The sequence below is a fragment of the Macaca mulatta genome, chromosome 17, assembly GCF_049350105.2.
Source record: "Macaca mulatta isolate MMU2019108-1 chromosome 17, T2T-MMU8v2.0, whole genome shotgun sequence".
NCBI classification, from domain to species: domain Eukaryota; kingdom Metazoa; phylum Chordata; class Mammalia; order Primates; family Cercopithecidae; genus Macaca; species Macaca mulatta.
The window spans coordinates 21,935,318-21,954,383 of record NC_133422.1 but is presented as its reverse complement, the minus strand read 5'-3'; the positions used below and the strand labels follow the sequence as shown (position 1 = coordinate 21,954,383).

Sequence of the window (19,066 nt, the reverse complement as noted above, 5' to 3'; positions counted from 1 at the left end):
ATCCATCACTAGGTCAGCTTGCTCTCCGACCCCTTCCTCACCACTATTTGCCTATTGTCTTAGAATCATGTAGACTCTAAGATTATAGTTCCCTTTAAATACTCCAGAGATAACAGCTTGAACATCACAAAATGTGAAGTTTTCCCTTTGAGACATTCTTTCAGGTCCTGCATATCAGTAAAACTGCTGACGCCAGCTGGTCTGAAGAGGACCCCATGAGAAGCTCCCTCACCGAGGAATGCAGTTTCCACATCCTGATGATTTCATCCCTCTTACCCCAGCCAGTCAATGACCCCAATTTTCTAACCCCTCACCCTCCCTGATCTGCTTAAAAACCTCAGCCCAGAACTCCTCGGGGCAGATGAATCCGAGTCCCCTTCCATCCCCTTACTTGGTGCCCTGAGATCATTAAACTCTTTCTCTGCCGCAAATTCTGCTATCTCAGTGTACTTGGACTGTTACTGTGCAGTGGACACGTGAACCTGTGAGTCCCGTAACAGGATCGTATCATGAGAGCCAGGGTAGCTAATGAGGCACTCTACATAAGAAAACAGTGCCCATGGAGAGTGGAGAAACTCTCTGATTGCTTATCAAAATTATTTTTTCCTTAAACTAAGGCTCAGCAACTGGGACATGCAACACAGAAGTCGTATTTTGTACCAACTGACCTTAGACGTACTGATGGTTTTTAAATAGTAGGTCTATTTTGGCCAATGATTGAGTTCCACCATTGTAGCTCTGCTGTGTGAATTTTACAGTTTCTTCTTTGTAACATCTGCTGTTTCTTCTCTCCTTCTATCCTGTCACAGTCATCTAAAAACATTTATCCATAAATGAAAAGTGCCTTAGATTACGGTGTAATCTAAGCCTCCCAAGCTGCTCATTTTCTTATATCTCTCCCACATAAGTAGCCAACCTGGGTCAGACAGCTTTCCTGTATAAATTTCCATGAGAACAAGAGTCCAGGACACTGTTAATTCTTCCTTACTTACCATAGTAAGGTATAAAATGTTCAGATGTTCCTCCAGGTCCGTTATTCTTTTGTGTGTGTGTGCATTTTCTTACTATTTTTAAAATTATACTTTAAGTTCTAGGGTACATGTGCACAACATGCACAGTTATTCTTTAAGACATTATGAACTTATACTAAGCACCGTATTTTTCTCACAATATCAACATCATATAAATTTTGGCTTTTTTGAGTGAAGAAGCCTCCATTTTCTATCTGGGTATATCCTTGCATACAAATTCCTTGCAAATTACTTTTCAAATTCCAAGGATCATTAATTTAATTGAATCTGCTTCTAATTTTTAATTAAATCTGCATTTCTCCCAGTAACCTTTAGAAAGAGATAGAAGCCACATTACCATATTGAAAATAATAGGATCACACAGCAAAAGAGACATGAAGGAGAAGTACAAAATCACAAGGCAGGTTTTCATATACATTTATTTTTGTACCAAAAAATTAACATTCAAAGGCAATGTTTTTATTGTACAGTATAAAATAACATTTACTAAGTTAAAATTGGATTTTTTGCTGATAAACCACTAATAACTTTTCTATTTTGAAAAAACAACAAATGTACAATTTGCAGCACTTGTAGAAAAACACCTGTTCAACAATTACATAAATACTCTTGACAGATTTCAGTAGCCCATTATGTATCCTTTTTGGCAATGTCAGCTTTCTAAAGTCAATCAGTTTCTAAATTTGAAAGGCACCTGGTGGCCAACATCCTGCTTATTATTCAAGGCATCCATTTTAATTTTTTTGCACAGGCTTGACAAGTCTGAAAAATCTATTAACTTAAAAGGAATGAAGAAATATACTGCATTTGATATTAGGAAACAACATTTTTTTTTTTTTTCCCTCCTTAGCTGCAAGTTTTCCCCAGGGGATTTACAAAGTGCACCAGTTAAATATGTCTGTACATTTAAAACATTAAATATGTCAACAGCAAGACATTTTTAAATATTTTGAATCAAATACTATAGCACAAATATAATTTACAATACTTTGCAAAGAAAACATTACATCTGAAATATAACTTTAGATATTATATAAAAATACATATATTTTCTCTCCTCATTAGAAAAAGTATTTTTTGCAGGTTCCAGCATGATGTAACAATTCAAAAGAATTTACCCGTTCAGATGCTCCTTCAATTGTGCCAGATGACACCCTCTCCATTTCAGCTGCGTAGGGGCACATGACCAGGGACTAACCCCTCCCATAGCCCACATGCAGTTTCTCATAAGGTCAATCCGTAATTGCTCCAATCTGGTTTAATTCTAGGAATTCATTACAAAATTTAAAAACCATTGTGTAACACACCATGAGTCTAACATCTCCCACTGGCTGTAAATATGCGTGTTCTCTACAAGGTCAAGAGCATGGATACTGAGTCTTGAACCGCTGGGGCCATGCCTCTTAGTAGTCTCACACACCTATATACATCTTTCTTGGCTTGTTTAAAAAAATGTTTCCGAACATCCAGGAAATACATAACACTCCAAAAACTGGGGCTCAATCTATATCGCGAACTTTAAAAGCCCCAAAGTACGTTGCATCCTGATCCGGATCCAGTAGGGAGGGGTTGGAGACCTCGACGCTGATTTCCTCCCCAGACCGTAACTTAAAAAATCCACCAACGTTTATAGAATAAAAATGGAATTCAGAATTCCCTGACCAATATTTGGTGCTTCCTCCTTTCATCAGGGTATGAGAACTTGGGATTTTGATGCTGGTTTTAGTGACGTACACCATTAGCTGAAGATACTCTGTAGCTAGGTCTCCCGAAGTTTCATGATGTCGAAAGCAAATGTTGGCATACAGGTAATAAAAGCCATCCTGATTAACTATTAGTTTTCCATTGCTAAAAGTCATGTTGGAGATCTTGGCCCAACCCCGATCATGGTACCAAGAGGACAGACTCACTTTATGGGAACCTGTGGAGAAGAGAGGCATATGATTTAAAAGTCAGTCCTTAAAAGAGAAGGACGTCTTCACAATTCTATGAGGTTAGGGAGAAAAAAATAGCATAGCAGTCATTATTCCAAAGGGAGAATAACTTCTTGGGATTTCCCTTCTAGAAGGGGGGAATACATTCAGATGTACTTGGTGCTTCTATTAGGCATGGTAGAGGGTACGAAAACGAAAACCCATTTTTCCTGCCCTCAAGGCGCCTATAGTGCACCGGGGTAAGTACGATATGTGTTCACAACAGAAGTAAGGCATAAGTACCAATAGGCAAGGTTCAGTAACTCCTATGGGAGCTCAAAGGAGGGAGAGACAAGAACAACTTTCCACCCAGAAGGGTAAAGAATGCCTTTGTGGAGTTGCTGCTAAGTCTGAGAACTTAAGAGAAATGGGATTCAGCCACACAGACGAGAGCAGAAAGGTCATTCCAGGTTGAAGGGAGAGATTCGCCAAAGGCAACTGGGACAGGAAAGCAAGAAACTAGGATAGGAAGACAATTTCCATATGTCACAAGTCTCAACCTTCTCTTCTAATTCATGAAGAGGGAAAGTAGGAGATGAAAAACTGGGTCACAGTAACTTTGGCTGAAAGGTCAGACATCTAAACTCAATTCTCATAATCTATTTTCTTCACCTCCAGTAGCCCAAATATCTCCCTCCTTGGCTTGCATAACTAAAAAGCTAACCCCAGAGAAGCTCAAAAAGAACATATTCTTAGCATTGCACTCCCTAGCTTAACAACTTCACACAATCCTTCTGACCAAAGGTCTGTAAAGCTTCTCCTGACTGACCAGAATTCTCATTTAGCCCTACTCACCCCTGAAATGAGGTGGCACCTGGTCCTCTTGCTACAGCTTCTGTGCAGTAAAACATTTCTAAAGAACCTTCTAAACCAGCAGTGTATCCAGTGCTTTTCATATTTCGGGTCCTTGGTGTATTTTCCTTGGTGTATTTCCTGGGTCATTAAAAATTGGCAATACCTCTATGGTAAACCCAATTAATCAAACATTTGTATTGATGTGGACAGTATTATTCAACTGGAAAAGCTGGTAACTAATAGTGGGAAAGTTGTAATACTGTGGAAAGTACAAAAATACATTTTTGCTCCAGAGGATTTTGTAAATACTTATACTAAACTAAGGTGGTCAACAGTTTGAAATCAGCAAAACAAAACAGAGTTGAGTCTCAGACTGGAGTTGAGAGAGTTCCTGCAGCCACGAGAAGTTCATCACTGCCTGTCACACCCACCCACAACTTAGTAGCTGAGATGCTGAGGGAGATAAATCAGCCCCCAGAGATGAAGACTTACAGTGGATTCCAGAGATCCATCAAAACTGACAACTCTCTGGTTAGAGTGAATCCTTACGAGAGCCTCATAGAGAAAAAGAAACACATGGCTGGGCACGGTGGCTCACGCCTGTAATCCCAGCGCTTCGGGAGGCCGAGGCAGGTGGATCATGAGGTCAGGAGTTCAAGACCAGCCTGGTCAACATGGTGAAACCCCATCTCTACTAAAAATACAAAAAATTAGCTGGGTGTGGTGGCGGGCATCTGTAATCCCAGCTACTAGGGAGGCTGAGGCAAGAGAATTACTTGAATCCAGGAGGTAGAGGTTGCAGTGAGCCGAGATCGCACTACGGCACTCCAGCCTGGGAGACAGAGCAAGACTCTGTCTCAAAAAACAAACAAACAAACAAAACAAATGAAAAAAAGGAAACACACACTAGTTACATTCCCAGCCTAGTCTGGTTTGGGGGACCTTGAACATCTACATCCTTCTCTAGAGACCCACAAGTTAGAGAATGTTCTACTATTTTATCTCTAAAGAACTGGGAGCCTGGGATGTGATCTGGGAGCCTCAAAACTAGGCTGCAGGAACCAAATAGGTAGTTCTTTCAACACTTGGGAGAAAAATTGCAGCAAGGGCCATCTGATGGTGGGGCAACCCATCATGAGAAGACCAAGAATTCAATGGTTCCAATCTGTCTGTCCAGAAACACGGTATTTCCTGAACTCCACAACCTATCTGGAGCGGGGTCATCACAGGCCCTCTTGCCTCCTGGGCTCACCACAATAGACACACTTCTTTTTCATTGGAGGTCTTATTTCAGGTCATCCCAGATTAAAGCACCCCAGATACAAATACCATCATCTGGTCCCAAATGAGTGAGCATGATCATCACGCCCCTCATGAACACTAGTAAAAGCAATTCCTTGAATCCATTGACAAAACCCATGAAATTCAAGATGCTTCCCATCTCAAGTTATCCCATGCTGCCCTCATTCTTATCCCACTCTTATAGTCAATTCATTGTTCAATCAGTGATTTTTTCTTGTAGTTATCTCTTAACAGAAGAGAAGTCTACCCTCTCAATGGGTTGAATCAGCTAGCGTTAGAGCAAGACATGGCCTAGGAAGGCAAGGAAAGAATATGAAATAGAGAGGCGGGAGAAGACAGGAACCTTGACCGATTACCACTCCCATTGTTAGGTAAGTCATATGGAAGAAGTGCCCTTATTTCCCACTAAACATCTCTCTATTTTTGTGCACCGACTTACTCATACATTCACTGGTTCGTGCTTTTGATCAGTCACACAATATGTATGTGGTGCTTTCTAGGGACAGTCACTCCGTCCGTAATTAAGAATTATATCAACCAACTGTACCCTAATGACACTTACCACTAATAGTAGAGAAAATAGAAAATAAGCATATAAAAATGCATTTTCACTTCTGCATGCTGCATAGCACATGGCTGACATTCAGTAATATGCAACTGCCAAGTGAAAGCTGCAGGAATTCATGGCAAGCAGGAGAGTTCAGCTTAGGAAGGGGACAGAGAAGCCAGAGGACAGTGGGGCCTTGGGTCAGACTTGGATGGGCTGAGAAAAGGGAGGGTATTGTCAGTGAGGGAAACTGAGCAAAGAATGGAATATGCACGGCACGTATGGGTGAAAAGGACCACAGCCAGTCAGTGCGAAGAGAGGACTCAGAAACAGACAACGCCAGGAAAACACATGAGAAAAGTAGGCAGTGATCACATGGCGGGCCTTGCATGGAAACCTGGATTTTCATGACTGAGGCACACCGACAACCTCTGACTCCAGCCTGCCAGCTTTCCCAGCCTCCCCTGCCCTACACTTCAGACCCTCCTGCTAAGTGCTGCAGGAGAGGTCTCTGCAAATATTTAGCCTGAGTATCCTCCTAAAGAAAGCCATGTATTCTGACCTCATGAACTACTTCCCAACGCATTTTCATCTAAGACATTTTGAAAATGCAAGTGGTATCAGTCCATATAAGGCAGAGCAGATTCTGATTTTACTTGTGTAAATAAGTATAAAACAGAGCCCCAAAATGAACATGCAAATTTAAAGCCACTTCCTCTGAAACCTCCAGTACTGGCCAAAACTGGGTAATAAATGGACTCAAGGAATTGTGGGTCCAGCCAGAGCCACAGATTCTATTTTCTTAAACAGAAGTATACACTAACTCATTTCACTCAGTCACAAACTCAGTAACTGTCAGAAAATAACCAGGAGTTTTGCCTTGTGTTTTTGGCAACGATTTGATGCTAGGTGCCTGCAGAGAGAGTTTGATAACTAAAACACGCTTGCTATTGCCAAACAGACTTTGGCACACAGTCTAATGCAATATTTATCATATGCCATTTAAAGGGAACAGAAAAGATACAAGATAATACATTAATAGCACACACAGCTGATGCATTCGTATTAATCGGATTGCCTTTGCTAACATGCAAAATAGTTTTCCACTCAGAGAAATTAATACATATGCATCCATATTTATTTGATTGCCTTTGCTAACATGCAAAACAGTTTTCCACTCGGAGAAAATTAGTGTAACTCCATCACAAGACATGCATAGACACACAGAGAGAAAACACTGTTTATGAAACAAGTGTCTGGGACAGGAGAGGTCATTTGGAAAATCCTCTAAAAGCCAAAGAATTGGTTTCTCCCGTCTGTGTCTTTGGTCAGGAAAAAGCCCTCCCTTATCCATGCCGTAATAAAGTTTTCCAAATAATTCAGCAAAACTTGAACTTTCTTTCTTTAACTCCAAGAAAGACTTGCCTTAAATTATTTGCAGGAAAAAGGTGGAGTATGTATAATTACTTAATTAAACTCAAAAATAACAAGTCACACTCACAAGTGCTTACTTGGCTGTTTGTCCACACAAGAATGTTAGGACTCTACATCATTTCATCTTCATAGCTGCCCCTTGAGGCAGATGCCATCATTATCCCCATTTCAGACGTGATGAAGCTGAAGCGTAAGTGATTCCAATGAATTGTACAAGGTCACAGAGCCAGTACAATGGAGCCTCAAACCCAGGCAGTCAGATTTTAGCACCCCTGTTATTAGACGTTACATGAATCTACTTCTCACAGGAAAAGAGAAACATAAGGGCTTTGAATTCTTTCCCTCTGGCCAAGCCAACTGACCACAAATACCTTGTGGCCTGCTTATGTGATAATAGAAAGCATGGAAAGCACGGACTTAGCAATCCACGGGACGGGAATTCAACTTCTAATCCTACCATCATCATGAACTGGGAACAAATGACAAGCTATGTATCATTCGGTTTCCCTGTCTGCAAAATCTGCGTGATAATCCCTACCTTGCAGGATTGCAGTAAGGACGAGAGGTAACGAGGAAGGGAAAATGCCTGATTGACAGGTGGAAGAGTTCATCGGGTAGTCACAGACTCAGCCATCTCCTGCAGAGTGCCAGCGAGGACATTTCAAGATCTCCCTTTAAGATCTTCAAGTGTTCCATTAGTGGCATGATGATAACAAGAATGTTCAATCGTCACTCTATCATAACGTTCTTTGTTATATTTTTGATAGCTATCTAGCCCATGGCGAAGTAACCAGTGGGGGTTGTGTGATGGAATAACTGGTGTATTAGGGTAGCTGTAGGCAGAGAGCTCCAGGTTTCCTCATTTTCAAGATAATCAGGTCTCTAGTCCATTGAGCTGAACATTTACTCAGAGAAAATGATAAGCTCTTGGAGAAGGGGGAGGAGATCTCATTTTCTAGAGGGTTACTGTCTCTTAAGGAACTTAACAGGGATCTAAAGTGTCCTCCCTGGACGTCTGCAGGAGATAGCTGAGTATGTGACTACCTGATGAATTCATTCACCTCTGAGGTCAGCAGCAGGGCTGTGTCAACTTTAGCTTGGGAAAGTACAGATGAGCATAACAAAGGATGGTCCTTCCAGGTTACAGGCTCTCAGCTGACAGACACTTAAAATAAGCATCCATTCTGATGATCTGAAAATGAATGGGGTGATGATGTCCATTCTGACATTTTTGAGAATCACGGTTTCCGGGATGTGAGTCATCACCTGAGGATGAATGGTCTTTCCTTTGGCTTTGAAGTAAGGGCTCTCAAAAATTCAGTGACAGACTAAAAACAGGTTTCAGTATTGAAATGGGCTGATAAATGACTCTTAAAATATTTTTCAGGCTGGATGCAAATGGAGCTTACCAGTTGGGATGTCGGTGGCATTAATAGTGAGATGAGCAAAAGGCTGAGCTTCAAGCTTGCTCCTCTTGGCCAGATCTAACCATGAACCATCCACCATCGCTGGAGATGAGAGAAACCGTATTATTATAGCCGAAAGAGTAGTGACCCTGTGGCATTTCATACATACATATGGATCCATGCTTACCTTTCTCCGCTCTGATGTGCTGTGATCCAACGATATGTTGTAATTCCTGAAATAAAAAGGAAAAGTAATTTTATTTGTAAAATCATTCTTTCTGTAAAGCAATAAGAATTCAGGGCTGTTATATATGCAAAAATTCACCCTCTTTTCCTTCCAAAGGTGCCATAATAGCATTGGCAGTGAAATTCCTATGTGTACCAGGTGGCTATCAACGGCAGTTCACCCCAAAGAATTGGTGTTGACATGTTTGAGACCATACCCAACTTCAAACAAAATACTTTGGGCAGTAAGAGGAAATAAAAGATGATGTAGATTATAAACCATTGCATAATTAAACATAATTAAAAATCTGCAGCAGGTACACAAATGGAGATAAAGTTAACTAAGAAAATAACAATTACACAGAATATATGACCCTCTTAAATCTTCTGGAAGGCTCTTTTTATGTCTATTTCATTAGTGAATTTCTGTTATAATACTGAAGCTCAGCCCACAGGAAAGAGAAGGATGCTTAGCTCCCAGTGGTTAATTTTTTACTTTAAAGTTACAGTGTACTTAAAGCACTATATGGAAGTCTAAGAGCCTTTAGAGTACCAATAATTAACTTAAAATATTGCCACAAATAGAGGGTTAGAAGCACAAGCCAGAAAAAAGAAAAAACATAAAGAGTACAGGTAATTGCATATCTCAATTTGAATCCTGAGAATAAAAGATGAAATAGGTAACCACATAACCACCTGTATCGAGCCATTAGCTGACATTAAAATGTCACATCTTAGGGCAAGAGTAAGGTAGAGGGGATGAAAGCTCAGGCTTTCGCCTTGGTTCAAGTCCCTGCATAAACAGAGGATATTAACAGCACCCCATCACAGGGTGCTTGTGAAGACTAAAGGAGATAATGTGTGTAGGCACTTAGCATAGTGCCTGGTAAATTTAGATGTCTATTATATATCTATCATCCCAGCACTTTGGGAGACTGGGATGGGCAGACCACTTGAGGTCAGGAGTTCAAGATCAGCTGGGCCAACATGGTGGAACCCCGTCTCTACTAAAAATACAAAAATTAGCCAGGTGTGATAGTGGGTGCCTATAATCCCAGCTACTCAGGAGGCTGAGGCAGGGGAATTGCTTGAACCGGGAGGTGGGGCGGGGGGAGGTTGTAGTGAGCTGAAAGCGCACCACTGTAATCCAGCCTAGGTGACAGAGTGAGACTCCATCTCAAAACAAAAACAAAAAACAAAAGAGATATCTATTATATGGATACTGAAAAAAAAAACAAAACAAAACACTCCAGAGAGATTCCTAATTTCCCCTATTACTGGAATAACTATTCAGGCTAACCATTCTCCCCACGATGTTTGAAAGACAGGCCACGCAGCTTAAGTTCTTTAACTGTCTAGAGAGGAGTGCTTTGAGATAGAGGATGGATAGACAGATAGATAGATAGACAGATAGATAGATAGATGATAGATAGATAGATAGATAGATAGATAGATGATAGATAGATAGATAGATAGATAGATAGATAGATAGATAGATAGATGATAGAGGCAATAACATAATTTCAATTGTTATTAGCTGGAAGGATTCTGGAGATAAGATGACATTTATTCTTCTTTCTGCTTCCAAACGTCTGAGACAGAGACAAGAATCTACATTGTTTTTAATGACCATCGGAGGAGACAGCACAGCTGTCTTCACTGATCTGTTCTGAAGTTCTAAAGTCACAGTGTGGCTGACACTTCAAAAGAAACCCTAGGACTCACCCAAAGCCACCTTCTGCTTTTGCTTAGACCCAGGCACTGCACTGCACAGCTCTGGGAGCGCCGTGTGTAGGGCGGGTATTTAGGCACACGGTGGCCCCTTTTGGGTTGAGTGGCCCTTACCAGGCCTCGTTTTCTTCCCCACTCATGTCGACCTCCAGTTTTCCAAGATTTCCTCAAGACCTCAATGGTGCCCAATTTCTAGAATTTCCTGGTTTTGTCTCCCCTGCCTTCACGACAGACTTATACATAGTGTGTCTTTTTTCTTTCTTTCTTTCTTTCTGCAGGTTTTTATTTTCTCCCTTAAGGCTATAGGAAAATCTCATTAGTAAGCTGCTCATGGTGCTCTACTACCTGCTGCAAATGTGAGTATAATTGTGCTGTCTTTCTCCCATCCGCAGTTTCCCAGCCATTGGGCCCCTTATCCTTCCAACGCTGCCACTTGTTTAGTGGCTTCCGGGCATTTTCTTGTTGCAGCAGGTGCAAGTGCAATGGAAGCGTCGAAGTGTGTGGAGGGATCTGACGTGCAACAGGGACGTGCCTTAATAGCGGTTTCTTCTTTCTACCCAGCTCTTGTCACGCAGGTGGATGGGTGGCCTTAGGGAATAGACCTTCCTCTGCTCATCTCTTCTTCACTTTGGTGCCAGCAGAGCTGGATATACAGCGTATCTTTAAACATTGTGTATATCTTTATATGGTTATATATACACAATATATCTTTACTCGATTACTGGCTCTTACAGATTGGAAGAGGAACCTTGGTGACAGAGTAATTCTGAGATTTAACGCTACCCCTCATTTTCCCTCTAGCTCTGATCTGCCTTTCCATCAGAGGAGAGACAGGGAAGGGGAGAAGGAAGCAGAACTAAGTCTGGCATATATCTACAAATACCTGTTCTGTGATTTTTCTATACAAACACACCTATAATCAAGAAAGCCAGGCAAGGCATGATGGCTCATGCCTGTAATCCTACTACTTTGAGAGGTCGAGGTGTGAGGATCGCTTGAGCCTAGGAGTTTGCGACCAGCCTGGGCAACATACGGAGACCCCCTCTCTATAAAAATCAGTTTTTAAAAATTAGCTGGGTGTGGCAACATGCACCTGTGCTCCTCAGGGGGCTGAGGCAGGAGGATTGCTTGAGCCCAGGAGGTAGAGGCTGAAGCGAACTGTGATGTGCCACTGCACTCCAGCCTGGGTGACAGAGCAACACCCAGTCTAAAAAAAAAAAAAAAAAAAAAAAAGAAAAGAAAGAAAAAGAAAAACAGGAAAAGCGTCTTTGTCCTAGCTCAGTGGTCCTCAAACTTGAGCACGTATGCATTGCACCACCACCTCCTGGAGGGCATGTTAAAACAGGCTGCTGGGACCAGCCCGAGTTTGTGATCCAGTAGATTTGGGGTGGGGCCTGAGAATTTGCATTCAGCACCAGTGAGCTGACATTGCTGGCCTGGGGCCTCATCTAAGAATGACAATCCCTTTCACATCCTAAAAGAGTCACAGAGGCACAGACTGGAGATTTTCTGGAAGCTTGAGACCCAGGCCAAAGCAGCAGCAGATTCAAGCCACAGATTCAAGGGACAGGGAAAGTTTGTCCTCTTCTACCCGGGAATGAACTTTTCTTTCCCATTTAATCAGAAACTTCTAGGTCAGAGTTGCTACAGATCCATTTTGTTTCAAGAAAATTCAGTAACCAGCAGCACCTCTCAGATGCACTTTCAATATCTGCTTTAAAAAAAAAAAAAAAAAAAAAAAGAAAAGAAAAGAAAAAAAGGCTTCATGATCCAGGATGAATTAAAACTCTAGCTAGAGACCCATGAGGTAATGATGCTCTCATTTTATATCTTTTGGGTGTCGAAGGATTGCAATTCCCCTCAGAAACCTTATAGGTAAGTTTCAGAGTCAAAAAGAGAGCACATGACGTGTCTATAACCTCAAGGTACAAAGAAAGTATTCCCAGTATCTGTATCTGCACCCCAGCTTTTTGAGCTCTAAAACCATTGTTATTTACGTGCACATATGTCAATCATAAAAAATAACATTCTTCTAAGACTACACTTTTAGGCTGTCTTCTGGCCTTGAGATTGTAACCGAAGTTTTGTAGGTAGTACTTGATGCATTCCAGAAACACCTAGGCAGTTTAGAAGATACCCATACCCTGACCCCAACCTCAGCCAGGAAAACGAACCCAATTAGTCTGACAGTGACTTGGTAGTTTTTTAAAGATGCTCCCAGATGATACTAAGATGTAGCAGGTGCTGAGAAACGTTGTTACTAATTAAGTGTTCCCATGAATAGTTGTTTGGTGACATCTCAGTTAAGGGTTTACTGTAGTCTCACGACTTGCATATATATTCCACATATTGAAAATTTAATAACCTCTTACATTTGTAGACAGCAAAGTATTTTCCTTGTTACCATATTTTATTTTTATTAGAATCAGAGGCTGGAAAACCATAACTACTACTAACCTCACTTTTCAGACTAAGAAATAGAGGCAGAGAGACAATAAGGCTTCACCTAATAAAGCTGAGACTTGACTTTGGTCTCTGGATCTATACACCCATATCCTTTTACAAGGTATCATCATAAAACACACTCATGAAAGCTGGGACAAAATACCACTAGTCTGCCCAGGAATCCTTAGCGCGATTCCCTCCCTGAAGCAGTAACTCTGAAAAGGTGGCTCACCTTGACTGGCATCGGGGGATCCTGGGATCTGACAAAAAGGAGCCGGGACATCAGAAAACATGATCTCAGAATTTCCAGGGGCTTCAGAAAACAACTGGCTCAGAACCGGCCAACCCAGGTTTATGGCTGATGAACCCCCAAGACTAAGACGTGCAGGACGTGGATAAGGGACATTGCATCTCCAAACATGACCCTCTCGAGTCCACTCCACAGAGCAGGAGCCATTCCGTGTTGCCATCTTCTCAAAGATCAGAGACTTTGCTACACACATGCCAAGCACAGACCTTTTGATGGCCCCCTAATATTTTTCATTTTCAGGATTATAGGAGTCCTTCTTAAGAACCCAAAACTTCACCCCAGTTGACAATCCCATTTATTTTCTAAGCTTTGCATTTACATTTCTTTTCATCCACATTAGTCCTCTACATCTGTCAGATTAATTAGAGTGTTTTAAAATTTCTATAGTTCTTTATTCCAAAATCTTATCATTCAGACGGCACTGCCGGTTTCTTTGAATTCAGAAAGTTCTGATAATCTAATTTTGGGAAAACACTACAAAAGAACATCCCGACTCCTTTCTTCTGAACAAATTATTCACATGAAAGAGATCTTTTAAAAAATGTATGTATGTTTTATCTTATTTTAAGCCAGCTGTAAATTAACAAAAACCAGTTAGTTAACACTCTGAATAAACATCCAACACAACCACATGTTACCCACGCCATCAGAATGCCTGTAGATTTGTGTAGAGAAGTGCAGGTAACTTCAGCAACAAACAGCCTGGAGCAGAAGCCAGAAACAGTTCCCAGGCTGAGGAAGCTGGGCAAAGGGCACCCTAAGTTCTTCTCTTGGCTAATGAGCACCATGTCCAGCTCCCCAGGAGGATTTGTGATCTACCTTCTCAGGATACAGCATATTCATCATCTGTTACATGCAAAGGGCAGAAAGAATTGCCCCGTGGTTTCTATAAGCAACCATGACAATTAGGATCATTACTTACAATAAGTTACCAAGAAAATTCACAGGAATGAATAAACTTATTCATGGTCACCCTGTAACAAGTAGGCCTTGCAACGAATTTATGCATTTTTAGATAAGAGCAATTTTAAACAAGTGAATTATGATAGCTTTACTTAACCCTTCAAAACAAGACAAAAAAAACAAAAAACAAAACAAAAAAAACTACCAGAGAGAGCAACCAAAGAAATCTCTGCCCATTCAAGGATAAAAGAAACCTTCTGACATACTGCCACCTAGTGGACATTGTCCCACATTGACAAGCCTGGGACATCGCCGCAGTCAGTCTTTGCAGATTTGAAACTCCAATGTCTAAAAACAATAGAGATGAGGACATTTCACAATATTTTTTAAAAATCTTCTCATTGTGGTATTTTTCTATTTAGACTGCATTAACTTTTCATCTTTGCTGTCAGAGTACATTTAAACAGACAGGAAAACAACCAATGTGATTTTTTTTTTAATTTCAACTTTTATTTGACTCATAAAAAAATGCTGGGATTACACAATTTCTTCTCCAGGAAACAAAGTACACAAAAGATCAATGTGATTGTGTAACTGTGGTCTCTAGTACTGCCTCTCCTGAACTCAGCATCCAAGAAGTGCAATTCTCAGGAGCCTGGCTGTGCAGACTTTGTCTCTGGTCCATTGAGATCAGCTTCCTTCAGATCTTTTAAACATCTTTTCAAACGTTTTAGGATATTTGCCAAACTTAAGGAGGAGGGAGATATCTCAGAGCTGGCTCAATCTCAACAAACTAGGGCCACTTAGGAGAGATGGTACTGTGTAAGAATAAATATAAACACGAATATTTTCAACTCCTTTAAGTAGTTATGGGAATTTTGCTCCAGGCAATTTAAACATTTACAGCAAAGGATGTGCCTGCCCCTCTTTGTAAATTCAGCTGAATAACTGCCCTAAACAAGACTTTGATAACATTCCAATTCAGGAGAGAATGTTATTAAATTGTTTTTAAGATTGTTTGACTACAGTTTGGTTTTTTTTGTTTTTTTTTTTTTTCCAACTTACAAAATAATATAAATAGGCCTGGAGGAGGGGCTCACACCTGTAATCCGAGCACTTTGGGAGGCCAAGGCAGAAGGATCAACCTCAGGCCAGGAGTTTGAGACCAGCCTGGCCAATACAGCAAAGCCTCATCTCTACTAAAAATATTTTTTAAATTAGCTGGGCATGGTGGCAGGCGCCAGTAATCCCAGCTACTCGGGAGGCTGAGGCTTGAGATCGCTTGAGCCCAGGAGGCAGAGGTTGCAGTGAGCTGAGATCACACTGCTGCACTCCAGCCTGGGCAATAGAGTGAGACTCCATCTCAAAAATAATAATAATAATAATATAAATAGATTTCAGCTCCAACTGAGAACATTCTCAGCTGCAAAGATATTCTGAAAAGGTCAATGACGTTGCTGGAGTCTGAGCTTATCAGACTGAAAATCTCACCTGTGCGTTGTGATGTGAATTGTGTGATCCATGTGGTACCTGTCAATCAGAGCATAGAAGAAGGAATTTGTACAGCCAGATGCTTTGGAAATCACTGGCACCAGCTCATAGCTGGGGTCTCAGGTGGCTGCCTCCCTCTGCAATACCAGCAGCAGCTGCAGAGGCATCTGGCTGGTTGAACAAGGATTTAACACCCCGTTTGCCAGATATAATACAGGGTTCATACACTTGTTAACATATGTAATGCATTCATTTTAACATCTTAATGATACCCTTCATGTAATTCTTCTCCAACCTAGTTACAAGAATAGTGCATTCATCAGCCGAGTTAGCACATGAATGCCACACATGGGTTATTTCTGAAAATGAATAGCCAGTTTCCAATTCCTGCAGAGAAGTCCTGCAGATTTCCACCTTGTAAAGAGCTAGGAAATCCATTCCCTCCTCTCCAACCTGGGTACCACCGCCTTCCTTCAAGTTTTCATCACCTCTCATTAGGACTACCATAATAGCTTCCTACCCCCTCTTCCTGTCTCCTGCCCTCCTCAAGCTGATCCACTGCGGTTAGAGAGTGCATCCTAAAGGATACATCCCTTCTTAAAATCCTCCAGGGGCTGCTTCTAGACTTCAGGTACAAGTCCACGTTCCTTACCAGGGCTTAGAAGGCCCTGCATAACTAGGCCTGTGTAATATTGTAATATAATAAGAAATACGCAATTTGTCTTCATCCCAGGTTCCTGGCACAGAGGTCCTGAAGCCTTTGGAATTTCCTGCATGACAGGTGTCATAGAAGCATCCTTTGTTATTCATAATCAGCCCCTTCCAACCTTACCTTAGTTTATGCTAATGATGTGACCCTTGGAGAATGGGTTCTGATTTCCGGAGGGACCAGTCATGTGATCAGAAGATCGGACCTTTCAGTCCTAGCCTGTATTAGTCTGTTTTCACACTGCTATAAAGAACTGGCCGAGACTGGGTAATTTATAAAGGAACGAGGTTTAATTGACTCACAGTTCCGCATGGCTGGGGAAGCCTCAGGAAACCTACAGTCATGGTGGAAGGCAAAGGAGAAGCAGACAAAGGAGAAGCAGATACCTTCATCACAGGGTGGCAGGACAGAGTGAGTGCAAGCAGGGGAAATGCCAGATGCTTAGAAAGCCATTAGATCTCATGAGACTCACTACCATGAGAACAGCATGGGGGAACCACCCCCCGTGATCCAATTACCTCTACCTGGTCCTGCCCTTGACACGTGGGGATTATAGGAATTACAATTTGAGGTAAGATGTGGGTGGAGACACAGAGCCAAATCATATCACACCCTTTGACTTCCTGACCTCCCGGTTGACGTTAACCACCAATGGCCAATGATTCAATAAATTATGTCTATGTAATGAAGCCTCTATAAAACCTCTCAACAATGGGCTTCAGCCAGGGTACCACTGCCTTCCTAGCAGGTGAACATGTCCAGGTGTTGAAGGAGTGGCATGCCCTGAGAGGCGTGGATGCTCCATGACCCTCCCCATCCCCATACCTGGCCCTAAGCATCTCTTCCATTGGGTGGATCCTGATGGTATCCTTTATAATAACCCAGTCAGAGTAAGTCACGTGCTTGCCTGAGTTCTGTCAGCCATTCACGAATACTACCAAACCTGAGTAGGAGGTCATGGGAACCTCCAATTTGTAGCTGGCTGGTCCGAAATACAGGCAACAACCTGGCACTTGTGACTGGCATCTGAAGTGGGGCAGTCTTGTGGGGCTGAGGCTTTAACCTGCTGGGGCTGTGTTACCTCCCAAGAGTTAGTGTCATCATTGAATTGCAGAACGCCCAGTTAGTGTCTGAAGAGTTGGAGAACTGCTTCGTGTGAGGGCAAACTCCACAGAGTTGGTGTCAGACGGGTTATGAGAGTGTAGAGAAAAACATTAATTTTTCACTTAGTCTGGTTACCACTGCCAAACCCCCTACTATTCCTCCCCTATATCCCCAAACCTCACCACCTGGAAGGGTGCTCTGGGATGCCATAGGTTCCAGCCACATGAAATTACTGTTAGTTCCACCTGCAAGAACCCCACCCTCCTGTACATGCAGACTTTTGCACACGCTGCTCCCTTGGAAAGATGCCTTAGCCAGTGTTTCATCAATATCTCATCCTTAATTGCAAAGCTCTTATCTCCATGGCATTCTTGGCTAACAAGGCACAGAAAGAGTAGCCGCCAGGTGTTGTGCAATAGCTAATGAGATAGGCTTTAGTATCGCTGCCTCAGCCTCTTGCTTTCCTCCCTCCCCTAAAGCTCACACTGACCTTGTAATCCACAGGATCTGGGGGAACACGTATATGCACCTGGATGGAGCTGGTGACCACAGGTTCCTTATGAAGAGTCCATAGTGCAAAAACACCCAAATCAAGGAACTTTAAGAGCAGGATTCATTGAGTTCTCTGTTGCCTAAATACATGTTATAAAAGATCATGGTTGGTTGCCCTTCTCAGTCTAGGTTCCTTAGAGCAGAGCCCTATATGACACCAGGAAGGGAGAGGACAGGAGCACTGCGGGAGGTGAGAGCACAGGTCCTCACCCTCCCCGGAGACAGGGGGAAAATCATGAGGTGGACGAGGGGTCCAGTGGCCCAGCAGGCAGACAGGAGGAGAGAAGGCAGGTAGGGTATAAACCCCACTCATCCTGAAGGTAAAAGCCATCCTCATCTTAAATTTGTAACTTCACATTCTGACCCCTATAATTCTTTATTTTTAATATAAAAAGTACTGACTAATCAAATTCTCCCAAAGCCAAAGTCTTCTCAGCGTGAATTCTACACACTCCGCACCACCACTACCACTGCACTCAGCCTCCTAATGCTCCAGCTCCTACTGAATCACCGGCCACCATCCCATGTCCATCTATGAAAATCCTCAGTGAAACACTTTACCAATATGTGAGTTGGCCTCCTCCCCAAACCCTACATACAGTCACTGGTGGATCATTTCTTCCAAAAGGAGTCTGCTAACTGGAAGAGACACGTTTTTGCAAACAGCTCATGTCCTCTACCTACCAAAGGGCTAAAGAATAGTGTGTCCTTGTTTTCATAAAGCAGACGGATGCTTTTCCTGGGAGTGCGATGGGTATGCTGGGAATAGAAAATTAGTTTTTATTGTTTAACCTTCACGGTTTAAATGAGGAAGCTTCTGCTACAGCTAAAGGTCCCCTTGGGTTTTCATAAAGTAGTCTTATGACAGCAATATTAGTCTCCATAAAGAGTCCAATTTTCAAATGTCTTACACTATACTATTGTTTAAAAAGTGTCATCTAAAAGTTTGGCAGAGTAACTGCAGTGTGGCATCTTGGACTAATTGTGCTATTTACCATGTCTCTGTTTTCCTCTGCCATTTGAAAAATAATGCCACCCTACCTTGGCAGTGCTTTCTACGTTGATAAAGCCTCATCTCTTCTGGGAAAGACTTTGCTCTCACAGACTT

General features: G+C 42.0%; 1 protein-coding gene across 1 annotated transcript in view; it reads right to left on the bottom strand.

Moving 5' to 3' along the window:
- Positions 1-1,431: 1,431 nt before the first annotated feature.
- TNFSF11 (TNF superfamily member 11) overlaps positions 1,432-19,066 on the bottom strand; it is a 34,743-nt gene continuing 17,108 nt past the window's right edge. The window contains exons 3-5 of the mRNA XM_001092669.5: positions 8,676-8,721; positions 8,492-8,590; positions 1,432-2,952 (exon numbers count right to left, since the gene is read on the bottom strand). Of these exons, the coding sequence (XP_001092669.1) occupies positions 2,531-2,952; positions 8,492-8,590; positions 8,676-8,721 (567 nt within the window). The 3' untranslated portion in view covers positions 1,432-2,530. The remainder of the gene's footprint in view (positions 2,953-8,491; positions 8,591-8,675; positions 8,722-19,066) is intronic.